General features: G+C 44.0%; 1 protein-coding gene across 1 annotated transcript in view; it reads left to right on the top strand.

The window, feature by feature from the left end:
* LOC127907221 (cotranscriptional regulator FAM172A homolog) overlaps positions 1 to 19548 on the top strand; it is a 396526-nt gene that overhangs the window by 39237 nt on the left and 337741 nt on the right. The window contains exons 4-5 of the mRNA XM_052461201.1: positions 2263 to 2328; positions 3775 to 3966. Coding sequence (XP_052317161.1) covers positions 2263 to 2328; positions 3775 to 3966 — 258 coding nt within the window. The remainder of the gene's footprint in view (positions 1 to 2262; positions 2329 to 3774; positions 3967 to 19548) is intronic.

Below are 19548 nucleotides of genomic sequence, written 5' to 3'. Positions count from 1 at the left end.
TACACATGTACTGCCAAAGATTTTCAGCTTTACATTTTGAGGGCTTTGCAAAGGTGTCTTGTTGTGTTTTTTGTTGGACTGGAAAAAAATGCCCAGGATGTAAAATGCTGTTTTTAACCGGTGCTTTTAAAATAACGGTTCTGTTCCGGAATAGTATAGATCACTTTCATTCCTGATTCTGATTCTGTTACTCGAAAAAATGTCATTATTTTCCAGTTCTGTTCCATGAACCAGTTCCAACCCCTGCTCTGTATGTTGTGTAGTATTATATCCCTTGACTATCCCAGACCCAGTCCCTGTTGTCATAGACTGGTAGGCGGGTCCCAGATCGGTTTGTGCTGTCATGTTTTGCATGGTAAGGAGTTGACATGATAGCACAAACAGATCTGGGACCCGGCTAATAGACTGGTAGTTTTGGTGTATGAACCAGGTGTTGTTTTAGTAGTTTGTACTGATGGAGCATTCAGGCTTTCTAACCAGGTTGAAATATATGGGCCGTGTGACAGTGTGAGGGCCCAATATCTCTGACTGCGTGTTTGTGTGTGTGCATGCATGCGTGTTTATGTCATCAAGCCAAGGGCTTGGACATGCTCTGCCTCCATGGTGCCCCCCTCCCTGAACCTGGTTTCCTGTGGGTCTAGCTGGCTCTAAAGAGTCTAGCTAAAGCTAACATAAACACAGAGGGGCCTAGCTTTGGACCTTCCAGCTGTCCCTGTGGTCACAGCAGACACGTCCCCGTCTGACGCCACAGACCTCAGCCACACCACACCACTCACCCCTGTTCTCGTCTGACCGGGTGGGCCACTACACCACAGCACCGCCATGCCATTCCATGCCAGGCTGGGCACGTTTATTATATACCCCCAGTAATACCCCAGTAATTACCCCAATACCTCCAACCCTTGATTCTTACAGCTGAGGTCATTATCTTCCACTACAAACATGCCAAAACACAACAGACAGAAAGTCTCGCTCTCATCCTTCTCTTATCCACTTCCCACAAAAACAACATCTCCACAAAAACACTTGTGTTTTCAGCTGCCGAGAAGCAAGAAAAAAAAGGAAAAAGTTGTTGATGTCATTGAACCATGTAACCGTTGGCTGGGGGTTAAGTTTACACTATGTACAAGTTCCTTAGTGCTGTGGCTGGGCGGGATAAACATACCTTACATCAACACTGTAACCATACACTCCCTTGGCTTCCATTCCCCCACATCGGGACTGCACTGAGCTTGAAGAGCACAGCACAGCATGGCCAACTCCAGACACTTTAAATTATCTCACACATACAGTTTTGCCTGCCTAGTGGCCTAATAGTACCGCCTGCCTGTCTAGCGGCCTAATAGTACTGCCTGTCTTGGGGCCTAATAGTGACTTCATGTCTTGGGGCCTAGTAGTACTTCCTGTCTAGGGGCCTAATAGTACTTCCTGTCTAGTGGCCTAATAGTACTGCCTGTCTACGGGCCTAATAGTGACTTCCTGTCTAGGGGCCTAATAGTACTTCCTGTCTAGGGGCCTAATAGTACTGCCTGTCTGTCTGTCTAGTGGCCTAATAGTACTGTCTGTCTAGGGGCCTAATAGTTCTTCCTGTCTAGGGGCCTAATAGTACTGCCTGCCTGTCTAGGGGCCTAATAGTACTCCCTGCCTGTCTAGGGGCCTAATAGTACTGCCTGCCTGTCTAGGGGCCTAATAGTATGGCCTGCCTGTCTGTCTAGGGGCCTAATAGCACTGCCTGCCTGTCCAGGGGCCTAATAGCACTGCCTGCCTGTCTAGGGGCCTAATAGTACTCCCTGCCTGTCTAGGGGCCTAATAGTATGGCCTGCCTGTCTGTCTAGGGGCCTAATAGTACTGCCTGCCTGTCTGTCTTGCAGCCTAGTTGTACTGCCTGTCCAGGGGCCTAATAGTACTGCCTGCCTTTCTAGAGGCCTAATAGTACTGCCTGTCTAGGGGCCTAGTAGTACTGCCTGTCTGTCCAGGGGCCTAATAGTACTGCCTGCCCATCTAGGGTCCTAATAGTACTGCCTGTCCGCCTAGTGGCCTAATAGTACTGCCTGCCTGTCTAGGGGCCTAATTGATATACACTGTATATATGAACAAAACCATTATTCTTTTTCATAGGCTGCATACTGTTCTTCATTGTTGTTTTGCTGTACAGGGATTTGTAACTGACATCAACATGAGACGTAACTTACACCGTATCATTGGTGCGTTTGCAGCCTTGTTAGTTGCAAATAAAGATGTCTATTTTTGTTTGTCTTTCAGATCGTTACACAGTATGTTTATGAACTGTTGGAGAAGAAGTGCAATATGACGAATGTAATCTTGCCAGTAAGTATCACAAGGGGAAACCGACACATTTAATTCATGCCCTTGAAGATTATTGGGGGTATTAATGGGAAAATGGACCTAAATGCTCCGGCTTCTGACAATGATTATGATATTAAGTGTCCCATGAAAACCAGGATTGGAGAGCTTTTCCAGCTCTCTCTCTCTGTACAAAAATGTCTCAACAAATTAACTGACACACCATCTCAGAGTCTGAAAGCTGTTGCTTAATCTGTTTTGGATTCAAATGCACTCTAGTGTATTCTAGTGTATTCTTGCTCTGTGTCTGCTCATCCCAACATTCAACACATGCTTGAATAGTTTGTTGCCTTTCTCCCCCCCTTTTCTCCCCAATTTCATTGTATCCAGTTGTTAGTAGTTATTTTCTTGTCTCATCACTACAACTCCCGTACGGACTCGGGAGAGGCGAAGGTTGAGAGCCATGCGTCCTCCAAAACATAACCCAACCAAGCTTCACTGCTTCTTAACACAGCACACATCCAACCCGGAAGCGAGCCGCACCAATGTGTCGGAGGAAACACTGTACACCTGGCGACCTGGTCAGCGTGCACTGCGCCCGGCCCGCCACAGGAGTCGCTAGTGCGCAATGAGACAAGGACATCCCTGCCGGCCAAACCCTCCCCTAATCCGGACGACGCTGGGCCAATTGTGCACCACCCCATGGGTCTCCCGGTCACGGCCGCCTGCGACAGAGACTGAGCTCGAACCCAGAGTCTCTGGTGGCACAGCTAGCACTGCGATGCAGTGCCTTAGGCCCTATTGCCTTTCTTTTGAAGGAAAATGGGTTTGTCCTTTTCATTTGTAGCTTGGAAAATTTTTCTAGCTCTATTGCTAGTGGATTTTTTGGACCTGTGTTGTCCTGGCGCAGGGAGTAACAATATCTATAAATCACCAAGGTAACCCAGGAGCCAGTTTCATTACACACTTTTCAACTTGTATCTGCTTGCCCTATTATCTCTCTATTCCCATGGAAAATTGCTCTGTTCTTGTGTGTGTGGTAGTGGTGGGTCCGTCCACCTGTGTCGAGTTGAACTTTTGACCACAGATTTTAAACAGATTAACCAGGGCCAAGTATAGAAGGAGGGAACGAGAGAAAAAAGGAGAAGAAAGGCTGAGGTCTGTACCCCTCACTTTTCTTTGTCTCCCTGGATTAAGTTCCTGCAGCTGCCACCCATAGTTTTTATGGACAGTGTGTGTCTCCTTAGAGATGCCTCTGGCATACTGGGGACCACATGCATCCAAGGGGTGGAGGGCAGTCAAGGACACACGCATTTTTTAAGGACTTATTTGTTACTATGGAGTATGTCAGACTATAATAAAACAGTGCGAACAGGGCAAGGCTGTACTTCAAAAAAATATGTTTAATATATTTAGTTTTATATTACACTTATATTACAGTGAAATGACGATACTGTGTGGTGTAACTAGGTGGATGTGACAGAGGAGGAGCCCAGGAGTTTCATCTACCTGAGTGCTGATGCCATGTCCAACCCTGCCAAGCTGCTGGTGCTCATCCAGGGGGACGGGGTGGTCCGGGCCGGCCAGTGGGCACGAAGCCTCCTCATCAACCAAGACCTGGACTCAGGGACACAGATCCCCTTCATCACCCGCGCCAAGGAGGTAGGGGCACCACACCGCCCGGGGGCTACCCAGCCAGGGTTAGAGGGGTGTGAAGGTGGCAGGGTGGTTGGGGTTACCATGGGATGGCTCTGCAGGTTCTGTTTATGTATGATAGCCTGGTTGGTTAGGGTTGTGTTAGGGCTTTGTTACCTATGGTAACCTGGTTGGTGAGGGTTGTGTTAGGGCGTTGTTACCTATATGGTGACCTGGTTGTGTTAGGGTGTTGTTACCTATGGTAACCTGGTTGTGTTAGGGTGTTGTTACCTATGGTAACCTGGTTGGTGAGGGTTGTGTTAGGGCGTTGTTACCTATATGGTGACCTGGTTGTGTTAGGGCGTTGTTACCTATGGTAACCTGGTTGGTTAGGGCTGTGTTAGGGCGTTGTTACCTATGGTAACCTGGTTGGTTAGGGTTGTGTTAGGGCGTTGTTACCTATGGTAACCTGGTTGTGTTAGGGTGTTGTTACCTATGGTAACCTGGTTGGTGAGGGTTGTGTTAGGGCGTTGTTACCTATATGGTGACCTGGTTGTGTTAGGGCGTTGTTACCTATGGTAACCTGGTTGTGTTAGGGTGTTGTTACCTATGGTAACCTGGTTGGTTAGGGTTGTGTTAGGGCGTTGTTACCTATATGGTGACCTGGTTGTGTTAGGGCGTTGTTACCTATGGTAACCTGGTTGTGTTAGGGTGTTGTTACCTATGGTAACCTGGTTGGTTAGGGTTGTGTTAGGGCGTTGTTACCTATATGGTGACCTGGTTGTGTTAGGGCGTTGTTACCTATGGTAACCTGGTTGGTTAGGGTTGTGTTAGGGCGTTGTTACCTACGGTAACCTGGTTGTGTTAGGGTGTTGTTACCTATGGTAACCTGGTTGGTTAGGGTTGTTTTAGGGCGTTGTTACCTATATGGTGACCTGGTTGTGTTAGGGCGTTGTTACCTATGGTAACCTGGTTGGTTAGGGTTGTGTTAGGGCGTTGTTACCTACGGTAACCTGGTTGTGTTAGGGTGTTGTTACCTATGGTAACCTGGTTGGTGAGGGTTGTGTTAGGGCGTTGTTACCTATGGTAACCTGGTTGGTTAGGGTTGTGTTAGGGCGTTGTTACCTATGGTAACCTGGTTGGTGAGGGTTGTGTTACGGCGTTGTTACCTATATGGTGACCTGGTTGTGTTAGGGCGTTGTTACCTATGGTAACCTGGTTGGTGAGGGTTGTGTTAGGGCGTTGTTACCTATGCTGACCTGGTTGTGTTAGGGTGTTGTTACCTATGCTGACCTGGTTGTGTTAGGGCGTTGTTACCTATGGTAACCTGGTTGGTGAGGGTTGTGTTAGGGTGTTGTTTCCTATGCTGACCTGGTTGTGTTAGGGCGTTGTTACCTATGGTAACCTGGTTGGTTAGGGTTGTGTTAGGGCGTTGTTACCTACGGTAACCTGGTTGTGTTAGGGTGTTGTTACCTATGGTAACCTGGTTGGTGAGGGTTGTGTTAGGGCGTTGTTACCTATGCTAACCTGGTTGGTTAGGGTTGTGTTAGGGCGTTGTTACCTACGGTAACCTGGTTGTGTTAGGGTGTTGTTACCTATGATAACCTGGTTGTGTTAGGATGTTGTTACCTATGGTAACCTGGTTGTGTTAGGATGTTGTTACCTATGGTAACCTGGTTGTGTTAGGGTGTTGTTACCTATGGTAACCTGGTTGGTTAGGGTTGTTTTAGGGCGTTGTTACCTATGCTGACCTGGTTGTGTTGGGGCGTTGTTACCTATGGTAACCTGGTTGGTTAGGGTTGTGTTAGGGTGTTGTTACCTATGGTAACCTGGTTGTGTTAGGGCGTTTTTACCTATGCTGACCTGGTTGTGTTAGGGCGTTGTTACCTACGGTAACCGGGTTGGTTAGGGTTGTGTTAGGGCGTTGTTACCTATGGTAACCTGGTTGGTTAGGGTTGTGTTAGGGCGTTGTTACCTATGGTAACCTGGATGTGTTAGGGTGTTGTTACCTATGGTAACCTGGTTGGTTAGGGTTGTGTTAGGGCGTTGTTTCCTATGGTGACCTGGTTGTGTTAGGGCGTTGTTACCTATGGTAACCTGGTTGGTTAGGGTTGTTTTAGGGTGTTGTTACCTATGGTAACCTGGTTGTTTAGGGTTGCGTCAAAAAGCTGTCCTGTACTGTAGGTTGGCCGTGTCTTTTTAGAGGTGCAACATTTTACACATGGCATAGGCTGTGTGTGTGTGTGTGTGTGTGTGTGTGTGTGTGTGTGTGTGTGTGTGTGTGTGTGTGTGTGTGTGTGTGTGTGTGTGTGTGTGTGTGTGTGTGTGTGTGTGTGTGTGTGTGTGTGTGTGTGTGTGTGTGTGTGTGTGTGTGTGTGATTATAATTCTGTGTTGTTTCTGTGTTGTATGTATTTGTTGCTTTTTGATTTCTGTGAATATGTCAGCATTATAAAACTGTTATTGTAAGAAAATGTAGGCTTTTAACCTATTTCTGTGCGTGCATCTCTTCTCTTCTGTCTCTCTCCTCTCTCTCCTGCTATGTCTTTCTCTCTATCTCCTCCCTTTCTCTCTCTTCTCTCCTCTCTCTGCTGTCTTTCTCTCTATTTCCTCTCTCTCTATCCTCTTTCTCTCTCCTCTTTCTCTCCTCTCTCTCCTCTCTCTCCTCTCTCTCTCCTCTTTCTCTCCTCTCTCCTCTCTCTCCTCTATCTCTCTCTCTCCTTTCTCTCCTCTCTTCTCTTCTCTTCTCTTCTCTTCTCTTCTCTTCTCTTCTCTTCTCTCTCTCGCTCTCTCTCACCCCCTTCCTCTCTCTCTCTCTTCTCTTCTCTTCTCTTCCCTTCTCTTCTCTTCTCTTCTCTTCTCTTCTCTTCTATTCTCTTCTATTCTCTTCTCTTCTCTCTCTCTCTCTCTTTCTTGGAGATTCTTGCATGGCATTCCAGCTCTGCACCCTTCAGGAGTATGTTCCCCAGGGTTTTAGGGTAGGGGCGGGGGTGGTGGAAGCAGTATGTTGTTGTTAAGATATAAGGTATTGATAAAAGGTCTTTAGGAGTCAACCAGGTCTAAGTGGCTGGGGAAGCTTTCAGAACACCTCAACTTTCCAATTTCACTCACTTCTCTCTACAACAGAAGAGGTATCCTATTGTTTTCTTAGCTGTCTCCCCGATAAAGACACCTGTTTTTGGCTGGCACATTCCTCCAAACACTCACATTCATAATGAGGAAACCTAGGTGGAGTTGCAGCGTTGGCTGTGATGCCAATGTGGTGTGAAGTGTAATTCAGATTCTCATTTCTTCTCCATGTACCCTTGTGTACGGCAGGTTTGTGTTTAGCGCGCCTGAAGCCCCACTCTCCACACTTATTTCTTGCCTTGTATCAGTGCTCATTTGTCAACCTGGCCTAGCCTACCTGCCTAATTTCATTGGGCCGCTGTTCAAATTGACTCTCTCTCTCTCTCTCTCTCTCTCTCCTTCTAAATGTCATAAAAACTAGCACGGCTGAGGCTGGCGGCTAAGTCCCTTTCCTGGCGCGTCTGGAGCAGAAGTGTGTGTGTGTGTGTTACAGTACAAATGGTTATTATTACATTTGCCGGGAGAGTTGCGTTCCTCTGACGCAAATTGACAGGCGGGATATATAGAAAGCTGTGTGTGTAGCCGTGTCCATTCATCATGATAAAACAAGGAGCCGAATCCTTACGCCTTGCCACATACCCATCATGGCATTTACAGGAAGTCTTTCCACTCTGAGCTGGAGGCCTAGTTAGTAGTAGCCGCTGCTGTTGGACCCCCGGATGAAGACAGGCAGACAGGCAGTTCTCTGTCCGACTGGCTGAGTGGTACAGCAGCTATCGTTAGACTTTACAAGGAGATGTTTATCTCAGTCTCTTCTGATCTCAGGTGGGCTGACGTATCACACAGACTGCAAGGAGATGAAGTAGAACCTCTTCACACTGCAATTTCATCCTTTCCTTTCCTCCTCCCCTCCACTCCCCTCTCATTTCCCCTCCTTCCTGTCTGGCCACTTGTCCGGAAGGCTGCTCTCCTTTGTTGGAGCTGTAGAGCCACAGAGTGCTTCTGTAGTGTGTACAGGATATTGAACAGCAGAGTGTGTACTGTCTGAGAAGAGCTAAGGCTAACATGTAGGTAGAACTCGTCTCGGGGCTTAGATGTTCTCCTCTCCTTGGGCGGCCATGACAGGGACAGAATGGTGTCAGGCTATAATAAACTGTTTTACTACTATTATTGATTTATTTAGCCTACAACGGAAATTCAGGGCAGATGTGCATGGAGGGAGAGAAATAATTCATTTCACTCCACTTAAAAATCCCCCCACCTCTGCCTGTGTTGCCCCCTTTGGCCTTTCCTATGTGCACTAGGAGATGCAGAGGATCTGGCCAGTCTGAGCCCTGCAGTCAACACTCTGATAGAGACAAAGGGAGGAGCCCTTAGCTATTCAACACACCACACACTGCCGTACCGACGGCAGAGGGGGAATTCACACCATGTACGTGTCAGCAGTGAAAACCCACTCTTCATTCCTCTCCACCCTCCTTTGAAGACACGTTTAGGCTCGGCCTCATTGTCCAATGGGATCTGTTCTGGCAGCCGGGGATTGTGGGAAAATGAACTGATTGAGCTGGTTAATCAGACCCCAGACGCCCTCCTCCCCCTGACTGGGTGAAGCTGAGGGCAACTGGACCTCTCCACCTTCCGTACTCAAAACACACTCATCTCTGTGACGCCAACCTATAGGCTATATCAGTAGTCACAACCTATAGGCTATATCAGTAGTCACAACCTATAGGCTATATCAGTAGTCACAACCTATAGGCTATATCAGTAGTCACAACCTATAGGCTATATCAGTAGTCACAACCTATAGGCTATATCAGTAGCCCCAACCAATAGGCTATATCAGTAGCCCCAACCTATAGGCTATATCAGTAGCCCCAACCTATAGGCTATATCAGTAGTCACAACCTATAGGCTATATCAGTAGTCACAACCTATAGGCTATATCAGTAGTCACAACCTATAGGCTATATCAGTAGCCCCAACCTATAGGCTATATCAGTAGTCCCAACCTATAGGCTATATCAGTAGTCACAACCTATAGGCAATATCAGTAGTCACAACCTATAGGCTATATCAGTAGCCCCAACCTATAGGCTATATCAGTAGCCCCAACCTATAGGCTATATCAGTAGTCACAACCTATAGGCTATATCAGTAGTTACAACCTATAGGCTATATCAGTAGTCACAACCTATAGGCTATATCAGTAGTCACAACATTTACATTTACATTTAAGTCATTTAGCAGACGCTCTTATCCAGAGCGACTTACAACCTATAGGCTATATCAGTAGCCCCAACCTATAGGCTATATCAGTAGCCCCAACCTATAGGCTATATCAGTAGTCACAACCTATAGGCTATATCAATAGTCACAACCTATAGGCTATATCAGTAGCCCCAACCTATAGGCTATATCAGTAGCCCCAACCTATAGGCTATATCAGTAGCCCCAACCTATAGGCTATATCAGTAGCCCCAACCTATAGGCTATATCAGTAGTCACAACCTATAGGCTATATCAGTATTCACAACCTATAGGCTATATCAGTAGTCACAACCTATAGGCTATATCAGTAGTCACAACCTATAGGCTATATCAGTAGTCACAACCTATAGCCTATATCAGTAGCCCCAACCTATAGGCTATATCAGTAACCCCAACCTATAGGCTGTATCAGTAGTCACAACCTATAGGTTATATCAGTAGTCACAACCTATAGGCTAAATCAGTAGTCACAACCTATAGGCTATATCAGTAATCACAACCTATAGGCTATATCAGTAGTCACAACCTATAGGCTATATCAGTAGCCCCAGCCTATAGGCTATATCAGTAGCCCCAACCTATAGGCTATATCAGTAGCCCCAACCTATAGGCTATATCAGTAGTCACAACCTATAGGCTATATCAGTAGTCACAACCTATAGGCTATATCAGTAGCCCCAGCCTATAGGCTATATCAGTAGCCCCAACCTATAGGCTATATCAGTAGCCCCAACCTATAGGCTATATCAGTAGTCACAACCTATAGGCTATATCAGTAGTCACAACCTATAGGCTATATCAGTAGTCACAACCTATAGGCTATATCAGTCATCACAACCTATAGGCTATATCAGTAGTCACAACCTATAGGCTATATCAGTAATCACAACCTATAGGCTATATCAGTAGTCACAACCTATAGGCTATATCAGTAGCCCCAGCCTATAGGCTATATCAGTAGCCCCAACCTATAGGCTATATCAGTAGCCCCAACCTATAGGCTATATCAGTAGTCACAACCTATAGGCTATATCAGTAGTCACAACCTATAGGCTATATCAGTAGTCACAACCTATAGGCTATATCAGTCATCACAACCTATAGGCTATATCAGTAGTCACAACCTATAGGCTATATCAGTAGTCACAACCTATAGGCTATATCAGTAGCCCCAACCTATAGGCTATATCAGTAGCCCCAGCCTATAGGCTATATCAGTAGTCACAACCTATAGGCTATATCAATAGTCACAACCTATAGGCTATATCAGTAGCCCCAACCTATAGGCTATATCAGTAGCCCCAACCTATAGGCTATATCAGTAGCCCCAACCTATAGGCTATATCAGTAGCCCCAACCTATAGGCTATATCAGTAGTCACAACCTATAGGCTATATCAGTATTCACAACCTATAGGCTATATCAGTAGTCACAACCTATAGGCTATATCAGTAGTCACAACCTATAGGCTATATCAGTAGTCACAACCTATAGCCTATATCAGTAGCCCCAACCTATAGGCTATATCAGTAACCCCAACCTATAGGCTGTATCAGTAGTCACAACCTATAGGTTATATCAGTAGTCACAACCTATAGGCTAAATCAGTAGTCACAACCTATAGGCTATATCAGTAGCCCCGACCTATAGGCTATATCAGTAGTCACAACCTATAGACTATATCAGTAGCCCCAACCTATAGGCTATATCAGTAGCCCCAACCTATAGGCTATATCAGTAGTCACAACCTATAGGCTATATCAGTAGTCACAACCTATACCTATAGGCTATATCAGTAGTCACAACCTATAGGCTATATCAGTCATCACAACCTATAGGCTATATCAGTAGCCCCAACCTATAGGCTATATCAGTAGTCACAACCTATAGGCTATATCAGTAGTCACAACCTATAGGCTATATCAGTAGTCACAACCTATAGGCTATATCAGTAGTCACAACCTATAGGCTATATCAGTAGCCCCAGCCTATAGGCTATATCAGTAGCCCCAACCTATAGGCTATATCAGTAGCCCCAACCTATAGGCTATATCAGTAGTCACAACCTATAGGCTATATCAGTAGTCACAACCTATAGGCTATATGAGTAGTCACAACCTATAGGCTATATCAGTCATCACAACCTATAGGCTATATCAGTAGTCACAACCTATAGGCTATATCAGTAGTCACAACCTATAGGCTATATCAGTAGTCACAACCTATAGGCTATATCAGTAGTCACAACCTATAGGCTATATCAGTAGTCACAACCTATAGGCTATATCAGTAGCCCCAGCCTATAGGCTATATCAGTAGTCACAACCTATAGGCTATATCAGTAGTCACAACCTATAGGCTATATCAGTAGTCACAACCTATAGGCTATATCAGTAGCCCCAGCCTATAGGCTATATCAGTAATCACAACCTATAGACTATATCAGTAGCCCCAACCTATAGGCTATATCAGTAGCCCCAACCTATAGGCTATATCAGTAGTCACAACCTATAGGCTATATCAGTAGTCACAACCTATACCTATAGGCTATATCAGTAGTCACAACCTATAGGCTATATCAGTCATCACAACCTATAGGCTATATCAGTAGCCCCAACCTATAGGCTATATCAGTAGTCACAACCTATAGGCTATATCAGTAATCACAACCTATAGGCTATATCAGTAGTCACAACCTATAGGCTATATCAGTAGCCACAACCTATAGGCTATATCAGTAGCCCCAGCCTATAGGCTATATCAGTAGCCCCAACCTATAGGCTATATCAGTAGCCCCAACCTATAGGCTATATCAGTAGTCACAACCTATAGGCTATATCAGTAGTCACAACCTATAGGCTATATCAGTAGTCACAACCTATAGGCTATATCAGTCATCACAACCTATAGGCTATATCAGTAGTCACAACCTATAGGCTATATCAGTAGTCACAACCTATAGGCTATATCAGTAGTCACAACCTATAGGCTATATCAGTAGCCCCAACCTTATTATTATTATTATTATATCAGTAGTCACAACCTATAGGCTATATCAGTAATCACAACCTATAGGCTATATCAGTAGTCACAACCTATAGGCTATATCAGTAGCCCCAGCCTATAGGCTATATCAGTAGTCACAACCTATAGGCTATATCAGTAGTCACAACCTATAGGCTATATCAGTAGTCACAACCTATAGGCTATATCAGTAGCCCCAGCCTATAGGCTATATCAGTAGTCACAACCTATAGGCTATATCAGTAGTCACAACCTATAGGCTATATCAGTAGCCCCAGCCTATAGGCTATATCAGTAGTCACAACCTATAGGCTATATCAGTAGCCCCAACCTATAGGCTATATCAGTAGTCACAACCTATAGGCTATATCAGTAGTCACAACCTATAGGCTATATCAGTAGTCACAACCTATAGGCTATATCAGTCATCACAACCTATAGGCTATATCAGTAGTCACAACCTATAGGCTATATCAGTAGTCACAACCTATAGGCTATATCAGTAGTCACAACCTATAGGCTATATCAGTAGTCACAACCTATAGGCTATATCAGTAGTCACAACCTATAGGCTATATCAGTAGTCACAACCTATAGGCTATATCAGTAATCACAACCTATAGGCTATATCAGTAGCCCCAACCTATAGGCTATATCAGTAGTCACAACCTATAGGCTATATCAGTAATCACAACCTATAGGCTATATCAGTAGCCCCAACCTATAGGCTATATCAGTAGTCACAACCTATAGGCTATATCAGTAGTCACAACCTATAGGCTTTATCAGTAGCCCCAACCTATAGGCTATATCAGTAGCCCCAACCTATAGGCTATATCAGTAGTCACAACCTATAGGCTATATCAGTAGTCACAACCTATAGGCTATATCAGTAGTCACAACCTATAGGCTATATCAGTAGTCACAATAATAATAATAATAATAATATATGCCATTTAGCAGACGCTTTTATCCAAAGCGACTTACAGTCATGTGTGCATACAACCTATAGGCTATATCAGTAGTCACAACTTATAGGCTATATCAGTAGTCACAACCTATAGGCTATATCAGTAGCCCCAACCTATAGGCTATATCAGTAGTCCCAACCTATAGGCTATATCAGTAGCCCCAACCTATAGGCTATATCAGTAGCCCCAACCTATAGGCTATATCAGTAGTCACAACCTATAGGCTATATCAGTAGCCCCAACCTATAGGCTATATCAGTAACCCCAACCTATAGGCTATATCAGTAGTCACAACCTATAGGCTATATCAGTAGTCACAACCTATAGGCTATATCAGTAGCCCCAACCTATAGGCTATATCAGTAGCCCCAACCTATAGGCTATATCAGTAGTCACAACCTATAGGCTATATCAGTAGCCCAACCTATAGGCTATATCAGTAGCCCCAACCTATAGGCTATATCAGTAGCCCCAACCTATAGGCTATATCAGTAGTCACAACCTATAGGCTATATCAGTAGCACCAACCTATAGGCTATAGGCTATATCAGTAGCCACAACCTGTAGGCTATATCAGTAGTCACAACCTATAGGCTATATCAGTATCCACAACCTATAGGCTATATCAGTAGCCACAACCTATAGGCTATATCAGTAGTCACAACCTATAGGCTATATCAGTATCCGCAACCTATAGGCTATATCAGTAGCCACAGTGATAACCACAGTGATAACCACATTGATAGCCACAGTAACTGTAGCTTACACCATGATAATAAGTATGCTATATGCCTGTCTATGACAAGCTAGTTCCCGCTCAGCCCAGTCAAAACTGTTCGCTGCTCTGGCCCCCCAATGGTGGAACAAACTCCCTCACGACGCCAGGACAGCGGAGTCAATCACCACCTTCCGGAGACACCTGAAACCCCACCTCTTTAAGGAATACCTAGGATAGGATAAGTAATCCTTCTCACCCCCCTTTAAGATTTAGATGCACTATTTTAAAGTGACTATTCTACTGGATGTCATAAGGTGAATGCACCAATTTGTAAGTCGCTCTGGATAAGAGCGTCTGCTAAATGACTTAAATGTAAATGTAAATGTAAAAGCTATCACGCTATCCCCAAAACAACTAAATAAGCAATGCCCAGACTGTATGGTGTCCAAAACCCTACGCCTACTTGTTACAACTATACCTACCTATGTATGACTGCTGAGCAGGCTATGCCGGTGCCTTTGCAAATATATTTTATGCATGTGTACACTATGCAGTACACACACACACACACAGACACACACACACACACACACACACACACACACACACACACACACACACACACACACACACACACACACACACACACACACACACACACACACACACACACACACACACACACACATGCTCCAGTCACACCACCCTCCCTCACACTCGGCACGGTTGTTGCAGGTGGTGTGGAAGTGGAGCTATATTCCTAAAGCCTGGCTGTAAAGTGACAGGCGAGGGGAGCACACTCCAGCACAGGCAGAGTGGGGAAGGGAGAGGAGGGAGGTAATGGGCTGACAGCTCCACTGCAGGGAGAGGCCCTCTTAATGACAGCTTATTCCTTCATGATTTCAATTGTTGACAGTGGACAGGTCTGCTTGTTGCATCATGGCAGCTGTGTCATTACCTTCTGGCCCTGTCAAGGCTGCATTTTGACAATGGGAGGGAGAGTGAGAGGAAGGAATGAAGGAAGGAAAGATGACAACCGAGAGAATGAGAAAAATGGAAAGAAAGAAAGAATAGGTTGGGTAGAAGGTGGGCAGGATGTGTTTAGTTGTGCTGGGTTCTAGTTACCTGTTATTGTGAGAGGATCCAGAAGATTGGTGCAGTGCACAAACACTGTTGTCATTCATGGATGAAGGGGATGGGACATGCAACAAGGTAATAGCACACACACACATACCACACCGCTGGTAGGCTACTTACAGTATGTAGGTCTCCCGTACAGACAGATGGATGGATGCAGTGTTTCTGCTGCAATCATGTAACTGTGGTGCTGCGCCACTGCCCAAAAATATGAAACATTCAAAAATATTTCTGTCGAGGCACACTTTGAAGATGCTAGAAGAGTCCACGTTTACTTTTCATCTGCAAACAAAACAAGTAATGAATAGAACAATCTGATAACCCCATAGTAGAATAGTTGACCTGTTTACCTAGTCAGCTTGTTGTGTGTTCTGTAAGATAAATATTCATCTCTAGGCGATTTCAAGTTATGAGTGTCATACGGAGGGAAATCTGCATTCTGACAAGTAGTCAATGCACAAGAATTCTTGCAATTGCAGGGAAAATAGCAGTTTTAATGGCCTTTGTTAAAATGAGGATGATCCCAGATTTCCATTCCTACTTTATTTATCCTCCTAAATATGTGCGAACTGCACCATTATAAACCCTGTGTTTTTAGCAGCATCGTGGTTAAGCATGTTAAACTCCACAATTTGCTGTGAGTGCAAAGGGGAGAGTGGGACTAAATGTAACATAAGTCAATTGTAGCGTAACTTGGGGTAAAACGCCACCCTACCTCAAAATAAGTTTTAGGGAGTAACTTAAAGAATTGTAATGAAACAGATTACATTTTTAGTTGAGCAAGAATAGTAGCAACCAGGGAAAGTGTTGGGGGTGAAAAGGGTGACATGAAGAGGTTTTCTGTGAGAAGTAGAGGCAGGGGGAAAATATCCCGGGTGGTGGGTTACCCTAACAGGCAGACCTACATTATATTCACTGGGTTTATGCGTGTTTTTTGGGACATACAATTTATCAATAGGATGCTAACTAGTTAAACGATTACATGTGGGAGCTACAGTACCTTCAGAAAGTATTAAACCCCTTGACTTTTACCACATGTTGTTGTATTACAACCTGAATTTAAATGGATTAAATATAGTTTTTTGTCACTGGCCTACCCACAATACACCATAATCTCAAAGTGGAATTATGTTTATTTTTAAATTTGTAATTTTATTCATAAAAAATAAAAAGGTGAATCAATAAGTATTCAAACCCATTGTTATAGTGAACCTAAATACATTAAGGATTTTTTTTTTTTTTAACAATAATCTCTATTTGTGTAATTTAAGGGAACTATTTGTGTAATCTAAGGGAACTATAAGGCTATGCTCACTGAGTCTGTACATAGTCAAAGCTTTCCTTAAGTTTGGGTCAGTCACAGTGGTCAAGTATTCTGCCACGGTGTACTCTCTTTAGGGCCAAATAGCATTCTAGTTTTTTCTAACTTTTTTGTTAATTCTTTCCAATGTGTCAAGTAATGATATTTTTCTCATGATTTGGTTGTGTCTAATTGTTTTGCTGTACAGGACTAGATTGCTTAGGGGGCTCTTCTCCAGGTTCATCTCTCTGTAGGTGATGGCTTTGTTATGGAAGGTTTGGGAATTACTTCCTTTTAGGTGGTTGTAGAATTTAACGGCTCTTTTCTGGATTTGGATAATTAGTGGGTATCGGCCTAATTCTGCTCTGGATGCATTTGGTGGTCTACGTTGTACACGGAGGATATTTTTGCATAATTCTGCATGCATAGTCTCAATTTGGTGTTTGTCCAATTTTGTCAAGTCTTGGTTGGTGAGGGGACCCCAGACATCACAACCATAAAGGGCAATGGGTTCTATAACCGATTCATGTATTTTTTAGCCAGATCCTGGTATCTCGAATTTTATGTTCCTTTTGATGGCATAGAATGCTCTTCTTGCCTTGTCTCTCAGCTCGTTCACAGCTTTGTGGAAGTTACCTGTGGCGCTGATGTTTAGGCCGAGGTATGTATAGTTTTTTGTGTGCTCTCTGGCAATGGTGTCTAGATGGAATTTGTATTTGTGATCCTGGCAACTGGACCTTTTTTCTATCACCATTATTTTTGTCTGACTGAGATTTACTGTCAGGGCCCAGGTCTGGCAGAATCTGGGCAGAAGATCTAAGTGCTGCTGTAGGCCCTCCTTGGTTGGGGACAGAAGCACCAGATCATCAGCAAACAGTAGACACTTGACTTCAGATTCTAGTAGGGTGAGGCCGGATGCTGCAGACTGTTCTCGTGCCCTCACCAATTAGTTGATATATGTTGAAGAGGGTGGGGCTTAAGCTGCATCCCTATCTCACCCCACGGCCCTGTGGAAAGAAATGTGTTTATTTTTTGCCAATGTTAACCGCCCACTTGTTGTTAGTGTACATGGATTTTATAATGTCATATGTTTACCCCCTAACACCAATTTCCATCTATTTGTATAGCAGACCCTCATGCCAAATTGAGTCCAAAACGTTTTTGAAATCAACAAAACATGAGAAAACATGAGCCTTTGTTTTGGTTTGTTTGTTTTTCAATTAGGGTGTGCAAGGGGATACATGCTCTATCATATGGTAATTAGGTAAAAAGCTAATTTGACATTTTCTCAGTACATTGTTTTCACTTCGGAAATGTAGTCTGCCGTTACTGATAATGCAGTGGTTTTTCCCAAGGTTTTTGTTGACATATCCCACGGTGGTTATTGGGGTCAAATTTGTCTCCACTTTTGTGGATTGGGGTGATCAGTCCTTGGTTCCAAATATTGGGGAAGATGCCAGAGCTAAGGATGTTGTTTAAGAGTTTAAGTATAACCAATTGGAATTTGTGGTCTGTATATTTTATCATTTCATTGAGGATACCTTCAACACCACAGGCCTTTTTGGGTTGGAGGGTTTTTTATCCTGTAGTTCATTCAATGTAATTGGAGAATCCTGTGTATTCTGGTCGTCTTTAATAGTTGATTCTAAGATTTTTATTTGATCATGTATATGTTTTTGCTGTTTGTTCTTTGTTATAGGGCCAAACAGATTGGAGAAGTGGTTTAACCATCTATTTTGGATAGATAACTATTTGTGTTGTTGTTTGTTTAGTGTTTTCCAATTTTCCAGAAGTGGTTAGAGTCTATGGATTCTTCAATTACATTGAGCTGATTTCTGACATGCTGTTCCTTCTTTTTCCGTAGTGTATTTCTGTCAGTGAAGGCGTTGGCTCAGGTTTTCTGGGTCTCTATGTAGTTGGTTGAATAGGTTTCTCAATTTCTTTCGTTTTTGCATTCTTCATCAAACCATTGGTCATTGCTGTTAATTTTCTCAGTTTTTCTGATTGAAATATTTACATTTGATAGGGAAGCTGAGAGGTCAAATATACTGTTTAGGTTTTCTACTGCTAATTTTACACCTTCACTATTACAGTGGGACGCTTTGTCCAGGAAGTGGTTCAAAGGGGATTGAATTTGTTGTTGCCTTATATTTGGTAGGTTTCCACACTACATTCCTTCCATCTATAGCATTTCTTATTGTTATTCGGTTCCTTTGGTTTTCATGCCTTATGATTGAGTATCGCTCTGTTCAAGTAGACTGTGATTTTGCAGTGATCTGGGTGTCAGTGTGCTGACTGTGAATGCTCTGAGAGACTCTGGGTTGAGGTCAGTGATAAAGTAGTCAACAGTACTACTGCCAAGAGATGAGCTATAGGTGTACCTACCATAGGAGTCCCCTCGAAGCCTACCATTGACTATATACATACCCAGCGTGCGACAGAGCTGCTGGAGTTGTGACCCGTTTTTGTTGGTTATGTTGACATAGTTGTGCCTGGGGGGGTATATGGAGAAGGGAATGCTGTCACCTCCAGGCAGGTGTTTGTCTCCCTGTGTGCTGACGGTGTGAAGTTATTGTCCTGTTCTGTCATTTAGGTCGCCACAGACTAGTACATGTCCCTGGCCCTGGAAATGATTGATTTCCCCCTCCAGGATGGAGAAGCTGTCTTCATTAAAGTATGGGGATTCTAGTGGGGGGATATAGGTAGCACACAGGAGGACATGTTTCTCTGTTAGGATCATTTTCTTTTGAATTTCTAGCTAAATGTCAAATGTTCTTGTTTTGATTATTTTAATAGTGTGAGTTAGGCTCTATACCAAATTAGCATGTGTGTGTGTGTCTCCCCCTCCTTCCAATACATCTCTTTTCCACATATTTGCTTTCTTTTTCCGTCTTGTTTGCTTTTGAATGTTTATTTGACCCCCACCTCTAGCCCCCTGTCCCCCCTTCCTCCCTGAGGTGCCCCTCTCCCCCTCTATCTCAACAACCCTTTTAAGTCAACCACACACACACACACACACACACACACACACACACACACACACACACACACACACACACACACACACACACACACACACACACACACACACACACACACACACACACACAGACAGACAGAC

The sequence above is a fragment of the Oncorhynchus keta genome, chromosome 14 (assembly GCF_023373465.1).
Source record: "Oncorhynchus keta strain PuntledgeMale-10-30-2019 chromosome 14, Oket_V2, whole genome shotgun sequence".
NCBI classification, from domain to species: Eukaryota; Metazoa; Chordata; class Actinopteri; order Salmoniformes; family Salmonidae; genus Oncorhynchus; species Oncorhynchus keta.
The sequence above is the reverse complement of the archived record's forward strand: the minus strand, read 5'-3'. Positions and strand labels throughout refer to the sequence as shown.